This window comes from Eleutherodactylus coqui, chromosome 1 (assembly GCF_035609145.1).
Source record: "Eleutherodactylus coqui strain aEleCoq1 chromosome 1, aEleCoq1.hap1, whole genome shotgun sequence".
Classification (NCBI taxonomy): Eukaryota; Metazoa; Chordata; class Amphibia; order Anura; family Eleutherodactylidae; genus Eleutherodactylus; species Eleutherodactylus coqui.
The window spans coordinates 76,757,604-76,772,007 of NC_089837.1; the positions used below are offsets into that span (position 1 = coordinate 76,757,604).

The window sequence follows — 14,404 nt, forward strand, 5'->3', positions numbered from 1 at the left end:
GTTATCACATGATTACTAACACGGTCTTATCACCCTTGAACCAAGTAAAGCTTCTTTAGTGATCAAAGTCCCCCCTGGATAATCATTGACTGGTATTTGTCAAGGAATGTGAATCATATGCAGTCTTGGCACACAGACCAGTAATGAGAACACAGATACGGTGGGAAGAAGTTTGTACATTAACCATCAAGAAGTTGTATCAGCAAGATTAAAGAGGCACGGAACTAAGAAGTAGTCATTTCAATAAACACCACGGATTTATTCTGTATAAAAAGCTTACAACCAAACTTTTATAAAAAGTTCAGCAGGATTTAAGTCTCATCATTACACATTTGCAGAAATAAACCATCCCTGCTTACTGTACAAGGGGTTTAGGGGAGAAGGAAAGGGGGAATGAGGGGGGGGGGGGGGGTGGGCTTGGAATAAAGTTCACAAACGTCTCATTTATCTATATACACACACAACTTGTCATTTGAGTCCAATCTGATAAAATCTCTTATTAGCCGGATACTCCGTTGCGTTTCACTCTGTTGCCTCCGCGCTTCACCTTTTTAATTAATAAAAGGCTTTTAAAAAAAAAAGCTTTTGATGGTAAAAAGTGGCAAATCCCTTGTGGTAACGACGTTAAAACTTCCACTCCCCATGTAGGAGAGAAATAGTAAGAATTATAAAGCCTTCCGCGTTAGGAAAGGTCTATTATATAGTCTTTTTCATAAATAAAAACTAAAAACAGCAGTCCAAAGAACTTGGCTGGGAATGGAGAGAGCAAAAAAAAAAAAAATGAAATAAAATAAAAAAAATTGGGGCGAGAAGGGAAAAAAAAAAAAAAAAAATTGGATGCGAGTCTTTTCATAGCCACATTGAATCCCCTTGTTCCACAAGCTTCTGTACAAATGCAGTACTCAAATAATGAAATAGAGAAGTCTTGTAGCCATGTTGTGCAAAGAAAAACACAGTCAATGTGAACACCTGCAAGAGATTGAGAAGGAGGGTTTTAGTGGAAGAGATCAGTAGACAGACTGGCGCCAGTGAGGAAGCCACCACTGCACATTTAACCAAACACTCATGCTCCAGATGTACACAGGAGCCGGAGCTTAACCCTTCCTGCTCTGGAGAAACTACATCTACAACAGGCTGGATGTCCGTCGACAAGACCCCACACAACCCAGTTAACCCTTTAACAACTGCATCAGACAAAACCCCTTTTTTTGGCAAAGCTAGCACAAAAAAAAAATTAATTAAACCACCCCCCTTGCATTCTCATACTCTTAGGGGTAATGGAGAGGACGTTAAAAAAATTTCACCAGGCATGACACAGGTTAAACGTTAACATATGATGGAGAAAAGGGGGCGTCAAACTCCTGTTCTGTTTGGATCCATTTAAGTGCAATGAATGTAGGCGCCATTCGGCTGCTTGCACCAATTATTTGATTAAATGCAGCCACTTTAAGATGATGACAAGACGTTTAAAAAGGCTTTAGGGAAGAAATTCCTGGCTTGTCTTACAGGGCATGCAAATAAATGGTGGGGGAGATTCCATTACAACATTTAATAGAAAAGAGGGAAGCCGTCTGGCTAATGACATCTATAGAGAGACAGCAACGATCTACGTACGGCGGCGTGACACTCACCATTTTGTTTAAGGACAAAGAGCTTTGCTGTCAGTCGTGATAAACTCTGTTGATAAATCAGACGCCTGGAGAGAAAAAAAAAGGAGAGAGAAAACAAGCACGTGTTACTAGAAGGCAATGGGATGCAGATGAGAGGAGAGGTGGGGTGGCTTAGGGAGGAGATCATGCATAAGAGGAGATCGGATGGCTGATCAGCCACCACCTGGCATTGGGTTAATTGAAGAGCAAGCCCATACTGTAGCAGAATGTAACCACAGATAGAGAAGCAGCATGCATCCCTGCATTATATTAAAGCGTGGCCATGGTTGTTACAATTTAACAATAAATGACAGGACTATTCACCGCGGCGGGAACAATTTAGTGCATTTAATCCTTTGCAATAAATGCTTTAAAATGTTGCAAAATACAGGTTGCTAACACCTTAGATCTATTAATGCATCATGCTAATAAGTTATAGCAGCACGTTCTGGAAGGAGAAGAGTTAAAAAAAAAGGGACATTGTGCAGTTTATTCCCCTTATTCCCCTAGGGCTGAGCAGCATGCATGGGGTCTGTACCTGCAGAGTCAGGATACTGATGTCTGTATTGATGGTGGTCAGGGGGCTTCTGTTGGAGGAAGGGCAGGACCCCCTCGGGTGATGCAGGCTGACAATGCTGGGGTGGGAGTCCAGGGCGATCTGCAGGTCCAGGATGTAATCGATGACATGTTGAAGGATTTCCATCTTGCTGACCTTCTTGTTCTGGGGGATGCTGGGCACCAGCTCCTTGAGCTTGGAGTAGCAGTCGTTCATGTTGTACAGAAGGCTCATAGGGTCATCCACTGGGGTTTTGCTCCTGGAGATGCCCAGGCTGTGCTCCGTTAGGCTGCTTTTCCGGACGGATCGTACAGGGCTGAATGCTTTCATGCTTGCCGGATTGAATAAAGCCGCGATTCCCAATGAATCACACCAACCTACACTCAATACTAACGAGCTCAGACTGAGCTGAGCGGCTGCGAGCAGCGCCTTATATACCCCAGCACGGAGCGACTGACAGCTGGGACGTCCCCTGTCTCCTGATTGGATGGAAGCGTCAGCCGCGTCCCGCTATTGGCTGGGAGTTCAGACTCTCGGAATGTGAATTCCTTCCGCATTCTAAACCAATGACTGGCGGTGTGGGCGTGGCCTGTGTCATCACAGCTGTACTAGTAAATAGTTGGCCTCACACTGTCACATCACATAGTCCGGGCTGCGGCGACGGGGAGGAGAGCTCCCTGCAGGCATCACCCGTAGTACCACCTGAGCGGGCTCCAGCACTGGGGGGCCACAGCATTAAAAAAGAAAAAAAACATAGATGGAAAAAAAGTTTATTACTTTTATCAGTAACATTCGCAAGTGCTTTTTTTTCAGATGATTAAATTTTTTAAATCTCCCCCATCCCCCCAAAAAAGTGGCGGCACGATCTATTTTGTTGCAATTTTGGGCCGAAACTTGCCCATGGGTGTGTTTAACAAAAATCAGATTGTGCATGTTTGATGCGATTGTAATCCGTTTTCATTGCATATGACCTTTATAACAGTCAGAGGAGCACAAGCGCACCCCTCCCCCCCGCTCCAGTGAAATGTATGTGCGCTCTGAAAGAGGGTTTCTTGTGTGCGAGCCTGCGCAAATACTGTGCGCATTTGCGCAGGCACTGCCCATTGATGTGAGAGGCAGAATCACCCCTGCCCTGAATTAAATGGCTATTAAGCCAAATTAGGTGGCAGTGTTCGCGGGTATGCATATACATAATAATAAACTTTATTTGTATAGCGCCAACATATTCCGCAGCGCTTACATATGTGCAGACCCTCACAGACTCCTATGGGGACCTTTGGTGTGCAAACGCACCGAAAAATAGAGCATGTTGCTTTTTTTTCATGCGCACACAAGAAGAGAACGGTGAGAACGAACTCCATTCTTTTTGAACGCCTAATTTGTTTTCAATGGGGCTGGCAAAAACATTACATGGCGTGCGAGGTGCGATCCAATACGAGGTTTCCTATTGAAAGCACTTGCCATTCCTCGGATGTGGCTGGAGGATCGCTACTTCCCTGAATGGTGTCAAGAACGCCTCGCATTCGCGGGGGAAATCGCACGCTCCCGAGCGAGATACCGGGCAGGGTTACTGGGCCTGATATCACGCTCGCCCGTGTGAAATTAGCTCTCTGTCTCTCTCCTCCACTCTGGCGTTTGCAATGGGAGGGGGGCGGGAAAGAGGTGGAGCTAAGCTCCGCTGTCCTGCCCACTCCCATTGCAGTCTGCGGACAAGCAAGCTTAGCTCCGCCCCCATCCTGCCCACTCCCGTTGCAAACAGCGGGAGGGAAGGAGAGAGGCAGAGAGTCGGTGAGGAGGGGAGGGGAGGGGGGACTGCTCAGATGGAAGCGTATATCAGCCGGCCGTGAAAATGCCGATATACGCTCGTGTAAATAAGCCTCATGGCATATTTTGGCTGGATTCACACAACCATATTTGCGCGTGTATAATATGCAGTGAATAGAACCCATTGATTTTCCGTGCGCAATTGCTTTGCACAAAAAAAGAACGCAGCATGTTCTTTGTTCCTGCGCATTTGTGCAGGGAAATAGAACATATGGAACTAATTAGACTAATTAACAATTTCAATGTGGCTGCATGTTTTTCTTGTACACGCAAAAAAAAAAATAATAGTAATAACAGTAATAAACGCAGTTGCGCACGCACTAAACGCAAAGCTTGATGAGTAGAAACGCAGCACAAATGCACACGCAAATACGCATAGCCTTGTGTGAATCCGGACAAAGTGTACATGCACACGGATGGATAAAAAGTTGCGCCCGAGATTCTGGGACGCAGCTTGCATCGGTCAGCACGCAGACATCCGTCCGTGTGGTCTGGTGCGCTGGAGATCACACACGGACGTCTACTATTTCCGACTAGACCAGGACCTGCGGTGATCTTTTCGTACTTGGGCTACTCGTCCGAGGAAAAGAAAAAAGCCTATGTGCGTACTACCATGGAAACGCACGGGTGCCATCTGCGTCCGTTTTTGAACGGAAAAAAAATGGCCGTGTATTTACACGAATGCGATGCAGGTCTGAAAAAGATCGGACCGACATTGCACTCATTTATCTGCTATTTCAGAAACGGTTTTCATGCGTGTGATGCATTTTGTGTAAAAAACGAACGATATGCATCAGAGCGAGGTAAAAATTTGCGCGTGCAACACACAGAAGTGATTTCCATGGGTTCGCTCCCATCTCCTTTCTTCTGCACAGCGAGCCCTCCCTTTGTGCAGCCGCTCCCTGTCTGCACCCCCCCCCAATTTGTTCTGCAAAAACGTAGCGCCGCGGCACGCGCAAAAACTCATGAAGCTGCCCTTCACACGAACGATTATCTTAAGCGACTTTCATCCGATTGCAACGGCACTCACACAGGGAAATAACCCACCGATGTTAACAGCTTCATTTACATCAGCTAGATTTCACTCAACATGGATGATGCGAGGTTGAAAAAAATCGCCGCATGTCCTCTTTTTGGGCGATTCTGTTCTATGGGAGCGTGAAAATGGAAGAAAAAAATTAAATCGCATCGCACACCGTGGAATTTGCATACAATTGTGATGCTGTTCTTACCACTTCAGCTAATAGAAGCACGTGTGATTTTTTTCTATGTGCGTAAAAAACGGATTTAGGCCATCTGTACACAGGCGTTAAAATTTAGTGATATTTGTGCGTTGCGAGATGCACAAATATAAACCCCATTTTTTTTGAATGAGGTCATACACACAAGCGATATTTTCCTGAATGGCACCTCAATGCGGGAAACAAAAGCGCGGCATGTTCTATCTTGTGTGTCGCAGCGCCCATTGCTTTCAACGGGGCCAACGACAGCATCCCACCGAGTGCTAGTTGCATGTAATGCGAGGTCTCCATTGAAAACAATGGGAGAAACTCCGCATCTCAACCATCGCGGCCCCCACCATGGAGGATCACTTCTTCCTTGAACTAATGCGAGGCTGTTTTGCCATCAAATGGCGAGTGCGATAATGTTGCGGATGCACGGCTCCATATCGTGGTCGCCCGTGTGAAGTTAGCCTAAGAGGTGTGATGCGTTTTTAATGCCAAAACACATCGCAATGGCAGAAAAATCGCAGCAAAGTGTGATTTAGGTGTGATTTTCTCGTGTGAATGCAGCCTAAATACCCCCTTATTTTATACGGCATGAGAGTATAGATTATAATCGTACGTTACGTGACGTTATATAATATGTGACAGTATGTTACATTACAACGCACCGGAAGGATTGACAGCTCACCCAGCCTCGCTGCTTCACCCCACCGAGAAGGGAAGAACCGCTGCTAAGAAGAATAGAAAGAAATGAAAACCCATTAGTACGTCTAGGACAGTTTTTTTTAATCTATGTTCTTACTGAAATATTTTATGCAGTCAGAGTTGCTGGAAAATTCAAGGTCTGTGCTTTGAGCAGGCTAAAGAACCAAGTAGCATATAGCTTTTGCCAAGAGTATGCATCCGCAGTGAAATATAGTAGCGACCCATGATGCGAGTTATCATTACGTTTTCCACAGAGTTTGTCATAAACAATAGTTTGTTCATTATTGTACATGGCACATGAATACGAGGACAAAAACACAAAAAAGGTTGATTTAACAAATGTGAAATATACATGGTGGGATTTAGACTCTTTTTTATGGATGCGGAAATGCTGCAGAATTCTGCAGCATTTACTCGAAGTGTAAACATACTGTAAGTCACCTAAAGGTATGCTGCCATGTGCAGAGTGGCTTCAGTAGTAATAGTGTCCCCTATGTCAGCCCCAGTAATAATAGTGACCCCCCACAGTGGTCAGAGTAGTAATAGTGTCTATTATATGGGCCCAGTAGTAATAGTGTCCCCTATATCGGCATCAGTAATAATAGTGGCCCCCACAGTGACCTCAGTAGTAATAGTGTCCCTCATAGTGGCCTCAGTAGTAATAGTGTCCCCCACAGTGGCCTCAGTAGTAATAGTGTCCCCTCCAGTGGCCTCAGTAGTAATAGTGGCCCCCACCATGGCCTCGGTAGTAATAGTGGCCCCCACCGTGACCTCAGTAGTAATAGTGGCCCCCACAGTGGCCTCGGTAGTAATAGTGGCCCCCACAGTGGCCTCAGTAGTAATAGTGGCCCCCACAGTGGCCTCAGTAGTAATAGTGGCCCCCACAGTGGCCTCAGTAGTAATAGTGGCCCCCACAGTGGCCTCAGTAGTAATAGTGGCCCCCACAGTGGCCCCAGTAGTAATAGTGGCCCCAACAGTTGCCTCAGTAGTAAAAGTGTCCCTCACAGTGGCTTCAGTAATAATAGTGCTCCCCCAGTGGCCATAGTCATAATAATAGCCCCCCAGTGGCTTGAGTAGTAATAGTGCCCTCCTCAGTGGCTTCAGTAGTAAGAGTGGCCCCCACAGTGGCCTCAGTGGTAATAGTGGACCCAACAGTGGCTTCAGTAGTAATAGTGCCCCCCCCCCATTGGCCACAGTCATAATAATGCCCCCCCCCAGTGGTTTTAGTAGTAATAGTGGCGCCCACAGTGGCTTCAGTAGTAATAGTGACCACCACAGTGGCCTCAGTAATAATAGTGGCCCCAGTAGTAATAGTAGCCCCTACAGTGGCCTTAGTGGTTATAGTAGCCCCCACAGTGGCCCTAGTAGTCATAGTGACCCCCACAGTGGCCCCAGTAGTAACAGTGACAGCCACAGTGGTCTCAGTAGTATTACTATTACCTGTACTACTGGGGCTGATATAGGGGACATTATTCTTTATAGTATCCCCTATACTGACCCCAGTAGTAAGAGTGACCCCCTGAAAGCCATATACTTACCCTTCCCCTGGTCTTCAGAGGGAATGTGGGTGGATGTGTGTGCGCCCGCAACAGCGCCTCCTCCCTTCTCTCCTCCTTCGGAAGCAACGAGTCTAGGTTCGGGGAAGAAGATCCCGGGTACACGCACTGCCGTCAGTGTGTGCATCCCACAGCAGCACCAGTGAGTGATTACCAGCCGCAGCACCCCAACTGGTAATCACATTCATGGTGACCCAGCGTCTCAAAAGCGGGACAAAAGCAGAATAGACTTCTTGAAAGTGGTACAAATAGCTATCCCACTTGGGACCCTGGGGAAAGCGGGACACAGGATCCCAAAGTGGGACTGTCTCTCCTAAATTGGGACATCTGGTCACCTTAGGACCACATAAAAGTAAAAAAGAAGCAGGAAGTACAGATTTTTTAACGCATGTGAATAATATAAGTAAAACGGATGGCAATAACGAAAATTGCAAAAACTCATTGAAAATGCATGAAAATTGCATTAAAATCGAACAGAAAAAGGTCAGTTTTTCACTGACTGAAATCACACTCGCTTGTGTGAATACAGCCTCATGTACAAAGCAACAGACCAGAAACAGGTTGGCACGGCTTATATACCTCCCTGTTTCCATCGCCACTGGTCTAGGAGAAAAAAAGTAATCTTTGTCATGGCAGGGAGAAAAGACTCCGTTACAAATGCAGCCTGAGAAAATGAAGATGGCATCAGCATGGGCAGCACCGGGCACAGATCAGTACAGGGTCGCAGTCTCTAAACTGGCCAACTTTGTCCGCAGAGAGGCAACAGTAACCTCTGCTAAAAGTCTTGGAGGAGAGAGAAGTGTTACAGAGAGGGGGAGAGGAGTGCAGTCAGCTGTAGCATTAGCAGGCAGTCAATGTAACCCTTCCCATGCTGATAGGTGAACCCTCTCTACGGGTGTGCTCACACATACAGTACCTGATAAGTGCGGCTCTGCGGCAGACTTCATCCTTTTAATTGCACTCCAATGGAAAAGGTGAAATCTGCAGCAAATCAACAAAATGTAATATTAAGGCCCTTTTAGACACAATGATTTTCGCTCAAAAATCTCTCAAAGCCATCTTTTGAGCGATAATCGTTGTGTCTAACTGCACTGACATCGTGCCGTTTTTGTTAAGACGTCGCTGTTCGCTGATCTGTTCAGCGATCAGTTATCAGGAATATACAGAAGGATATAGCTGATAATATTGTTTCAGCTGTATCCCGCTCCCTGATGACAGGCGGGATATGAAGAACAGAGCGGTCCAGCTGTGTTCTCCATACCCCACTCGGAGCGCTCGGCTGTATAGCAGTCGGGCGCTCCGAGCAGAGAAAACTGGATACAGAAGAAAAGCAGGGAACACCCCGCTTGTCTTCTGCATCCTCCGCTCGGTGTGCAAGGTGATCGCTCAACGTTTGAGTGATCAACTTGCCCTGTAAAAATAACACAATGAAAGATTTTTTGAGCGATAATCGTTGTGTCTGAACCAGCCTTTACTCTCTCCATTTTCTCCTTGCAAGTTGTTGAGCTGAAGGAGGATTTTGGGCTAACCTGGTATGATAGGCAAAGAATCACTGCAGCAAAGGGTCACATCAGGAGACAAGATAATACCGATGCAAAGGCTTGCTAAGTGGGTCATTAAGGGTATCCTTTCTCCTTAGGGAGAGCACCTAGAAGGTGTGAGGAGTCTTATAAGGTCATGCATGCTCCTCTGGGTGATATGCAAATGGCAAGAGAGAACAATATCTCCATAGTGCCACCTTATCTCCCATTTAGACAGGATGAGAATTGTCTGAATGACTGCATGAGCGGTGATGTTACTGCTACGGTTGTTAGCGCTCATGAGCGTTTAGACAGGCAGAGAACACTGCTGGATCGCGGGCTTCTCACTAAGCGCTTCACATAGAAGGTGATGGGGAGCATTTACACTGAGTGAGAATCCCGCAATGCAGCGATGTTTTCATGCTGACTGAAAGTCAGTGATAACGAGAGGTGAACGAATATTAAACAATTTTTTTGCATTTACACAGAACAATTATGGCTCAATTTCATGCATTTGAGTGATAATTGTTCTGTGTAAATGGCCCTTATGGATGCAATATCATTGGGGTTTCTTGCGGTGATCCCACTATTTTGCAGCGCTACAAAGTTGTGCGACTTTGTAGCATCACATGCAAGGATATTCAGGGGAGGGGGCTTGAAATATAAGCCCTACTTTGAAAATATGCCCCAGCTACAGGGAAAAAAAAAGTGTACATCACCTAGAAGCGCTGTCCAGGGCTCTGCCGCAGCTTCTCCCCAGTCCCTGGCACTGTTCTTCTTCATCTCTTCTGGCCAGGGGTTAAAAAATCCCCACCTTCTGGAAGCGCTGGCTGTGATTGGTTCATCAAGTGCTGGCTGTGATTGGCTAAGCGTCAGCCAATCACAGCCAGCGCTTCCAGGAGGCGGGGTTTTTCAATACCCGGCCAAAAGAGATGAAGAGAAACAGTGCAGGAGACCGAGAGGAAGCTGCAGCAGCGTCAGACAGCGCTTCTAAGGTGATGTATACTGTTTTTTAATTTTTTTCATGCAGTTAGGGTTCAGTTTAGGCTCTGACAGTAGGATTTCCGGGCATACCGCCAGACCCGCAAGGTTTTTGTGTCAGGTTGCTGCATGCTACAAAACATCGCACGTGTGAATTAACCCATAGGAAAGTATGGGCTTCACATACATGCGATTTGTAGCATTGTCGGAACGCGACAAAATTGCGCATCTTTGTCGCCCGTGTGAAGGAGGCCTTACTGCATATTATGATGGCTCTGTACACCCATGTGATATGCGGTACTCGCTGGCAATCAATTATATTGCCTTACGCAGTTCCGATCCCATTAGCGTGTCAGAATTGCGTAATACGCAAGCATGGCAAAAAATAAAGCAGCATGTTCTATTTTACCACATATATAAGGAAGATGAAGCCCATTGTTCTCTATGGGTGGGTACATACGTGCACCCATACAAAATTACCAGCGAAAGCACTGGAAATATAAGCAAAAAAATAGGTGTACTGCGCATGACGGCGTGCGTGAGTACACAGCCATGCACAGTGCAATTTTGCCACCATATGCGCCAGTACGCAGGGTCATGGCCGGCTCCACAGCTATAAAACAGTCGTGGGACCCCCGCAGTATTCTACGCTTATGGTGGTGTAAGCCGGCCTTAGTATCTGAATAAAATGACACAACTATTCTTTATAAAATGCAATAAGTTGTGATAGATGGTAACCCCATTGCATATTTCCCAGATACAGTTCTACAGTGTATTAAATATTGTTCTATATGATAAGATATACCCTTGTATATCTGTACGGGACATGAATATCATCAAACGTGCACTTTATTCTACAGTTATACGGAAATACACTGATTAGTTTCTTATCATTTATCAGAACTTCCCATTGGGTCAGAATAGTCTGCTCTATACTCCCTATTGTTATTCACAATGGTCAGGCATCATTCTAACCTCCAGTATATAAAGGATGACTTTGGAAGCAGAACACAGCATTCTGAGCTGTAGAGATGGGCAAGGACTCCACTTGCATATTTTTTTCATGTACAGTAAATCTGCTCCTTTGTATAGATATGTAACATAGGAGGGGGCCAAAAAGTTCAACTCAGGGACCACAGTGATATGTACAATTAGATTAGGTTAAGAAACCAAAGCTAAGTTCTGATTGCACAGTTATAAACTATTGATGGTTTATTCACATCAATAGCAGGTATGTGGGGTCTGCCGTCCAGGATCCCCATCGATCAGTCATTCTCAGAATTGGAGCACTCACACATTAAGCAGACAGCAACATTCCCAATACAGTGGCCAGGCTTGGTATTACAGACAAAGTTCCCATTGAATCGTATTGGACAAAGCCTGCAATACCAACCTTGGCCACTGCAGAGAGAACAGAGCTGTCTGCTTCCTGCAGAAATTAGCTCAGTGCAGAAATACATTGGCCCAGTGAACAGCTGAGCATTGGGGAGCCCAGACAACACCCCCCCCCCCTTGATCTACTATGGATAGGCCATTAATAGATTACAACTGGGCAAACCATTAATAAGGGGCCCATTTTGATATTTTTCCTCTATTTTCTTATTCTTAGGGGAAGGGTGACCAACAGAATAGGTACACCTGATGGCATGCAACAATATGCTGATGAGATCAATCAAAAGGATGATGGCTATCTTCTAAGTGTGGAGCATGGCACAGCTATATGGGTGGTTCCGGACTTCTGACTGGTACATATCAATATTTAGAGTTTTCCTTGCGGTGCTTCCTCATAGCACAGTCATATTTGGAAATAAACAGACATATTTGGTTATCATTGTATAAACACAGATAATGAGGAGCCTTTACTCCTAGTAGGAATGCCAAGCTGCGGCCCCGTGTTATGGGTAAATAAAGGTGGCCGTGGAGCGGTTTGGAGGCAGACAGCTCACTTGCTGAGTAATAGAGCAAGCATTTCCACTTCAAGGTCTTGAGAAGTGAAAGCAGGCAGGAGTCTGCGTTCTTCCCCTCCGCTCTGTGTGAGGTTAATCTTGTTCCATTTATCTCATGCTGGCACTATAGGATGACATTGAGTGTCTTTAAAGTGTAACAAATTGATCCGGTAATAGTAGCGGTTCAGGACCCTACACCGCTCTGGAGGATACAGAGCTGCCTGCTAGATTCTCCTCCTGCTCTGGAGAAGCCTGATGAGTGGTTTGGAGGAAAAGCAGCAGGAGGTATCAGTGAATTGTCACAACATATTAGAAACATACATTAGGCTGGCGTGTTCTCTTCCCATATGGACGGAACGACTTCACTTAATCTGCCGCATCCGATAAGCTGAAGCACACAATGCATTCAGTGGGATAGAATTCCTTTAATGGCATACAATACGTGACAAATGGCTACAATGTAATTTATTCCAGTATTCCTTTTTTTTTTAATTTAGGTCGGTTTTTCCCAATACAGATGTATTTTAGGGTCTATGTTACCGCTGCAACAATTTCTACTCAGCTGCACTTGTATCTGAGATTAGTTTGATATCCGGATGTTGCATTTTTATGGAAATTTGGCCTGCAATACCAAGTCTGGCCACTTCAGTAGGAACGGAGCTGTCTGCTTACTGCAGAAATCAGTGCATGAGCGTGCTGACTTGGAAAATACCTGATCGATGGTGGTCCGCTGCCATGAATAGTTTACCAGGGCACTCTCTATGTAAAAAAAGGTGTAAGTACATAACACAAGATAAAAAAACAAGTGCAATAAACATGACTCAATATGTGACAGACTAGTAGTAGAGAGGGAGAGAGGACTCTACCCATCAGAGCCTTTCTACAAGGGAAGAGGGAAGGACATAATAGGTAAAGGTAGAAGCTGGGGTTATTGTAGGTTGCAGACTTTTCTTGAAAAGGTGGTTTTTCAGGATGCTTTTTAAGATTTCAAAGGTGGGGAGAGTCTAATCGGTTGGGTAGTGAGTTCCAGAGTATTTCGGATTCTACATAGGAACTAAGTAGGATCTATACATGAGTGATGTGGGGGGAAAATGCGGCAAGTCCTATCTTTACGTGTTCCCTCGAAATGCCTCACCCATTGTTTTGACGTAAAAACGCCTTACATCCGTGGGTACATCGCACATTCCCCATGGCGATAGCGTATTATTCGAGCGCCGCATCAGCCATTCAGAGCTGGCACTCAATTAACTAATCACAGCCATTTAATGATGTAATTCAATGAATGGCTGTGATTGGTTAATCAAGCGCTGGCTCTGAGTGGCTGACATGGCGTTCGATTAAACAATCAGAGCATTAGCTTGCTGGAGGCGGGGTATTCAAGAAATGCTCTGTCGGCGTTCAGGAGAACACGGCAGCCTGCAGCAGCGGCACAGCCCAGCGCGAGGGACCCGAACGCCGCCTAGTAGGTGAGGTTTTTTTTCATGTAGTCTAGCTAGGGCTTATTTTGGGGGAGGACTTATATTTCAAAGCCCACCCCACCTGAAAAAAAAGAAAACAAAAACCGAGGTAGGTCTTATAATTGTGGAAAACACGGTAAGTATAATGCTTACATCCTTGGACTCATCTAATCACCTACTTTCAGCCCATAAGCTTGACTAATAGAGCTAAAAGTAGGTGACAGATTCTCTTTAACTTTTGGCACAACACACTCAGGCAAAAGGCGTACCCCAGGCATCCTCCACACCCAGGTCCATCCTTATGATTTGAAGATAGAGTAGTGTGATTCATCACTCCATAGAACGTTCTTCCATTTCTCAACTGTCAAAGGACAATGCTCCCTGCACCATTATAGACTGGCTGATGCATTTTCTTTGAGAAAACTCGACAGACATTTGCAGGATGAACTTAGGGAAAACCCAACTGTAGTGTATCAGGAAGCATGCCACAGAGAGTATCCGTTCTCATTAGGGCCAAAAGGGGCTCACTAAATATTAGCATATACAAATAAATGCTACTTTTGATTCTTGCTCAGGTGTCCAATTGCTATAGGTAGAATAGTGTACACAGGTGTCGGTTCAGACGATAGTGTTTCCCTATTAATTAGTGATTTGGGCTGCAGGTAACAGATCAGCCATGGAAACAAAGCTTCTGTCTCCATAGCTCCGTGGCCGCTTGGGTATGTGATGGTATTCTGATCTTGGTTTACAGTGCTGACTTTATAGAGCCTGTGACCTCTACTACACACCTGCTGTGTGAAGATTATCTTCTTTACTATAATTAACACATATCAGTCGCTAAGTAAAAGCCTCTCAGTGTTTCCTGATTTACATATCAGGTAACACCGGCTGAGGAGCTCTCTATGAAGTATGTTTGTGGTGTGGTTCAACAATCCAGATCTGGCCGGTAATCAGGGCAGCGCTCAAATAATTCTACCTGCTACC

At 45.4% G+C, this 14,404-nt stretch overlaps 1 protein-coding gene across 1 annotated transcript; it reads right to left on the reverse strand.

The window, feature by feature from the left end:
- Nucleotides 1-232: 232 nt before the first annotated feature.
- Nucleotides 233-2,603, reverse strand: ID2 (inhibitor of DNA binding 2). Its single transcript, XM_066597502.1, has 3 exons — nucleotides 2,188-2,603; nucleotides 1,632-1,696; nucleotides 233-969 (listed from the first exon to the last, which is right to left on the reverse strand). Exons 1-2 carry the CDS (start codon nucleotides 2,533-2,535, stop codon nucleotides 1,640-1,642), a joined length of 405 nt encoding a protein of 134 aa, XP_066453599.1. The 5' UTR covers nucleotides 2,536-2,603; the 3' UTR covers nucleotides 233-969; nucleotides 1,632-1,639.
- Between the last annotated feature and the right edge of the window lie 11,801 nt (nucleotides 2,604-14,404).

What these genes read in the sequence shown, in the direction of transcription:
- ID2 (XM_066597502.1), bottom strand. Translation starts at nt 2,535, where the DNA reads ATGAAAGCATTCAGCCCTGTACGATCCGTCCGGAAAAGCAGCCTAACG. An exon ending in TCAGTATCCTGACTCTGCAG is followed by an intron (nt 1,697 to 2,187) that starts GTACAGACCCCA and finishes TTTTCTCTCCAG; the next exon opens with GCGTCTGATTTATCAACAGA.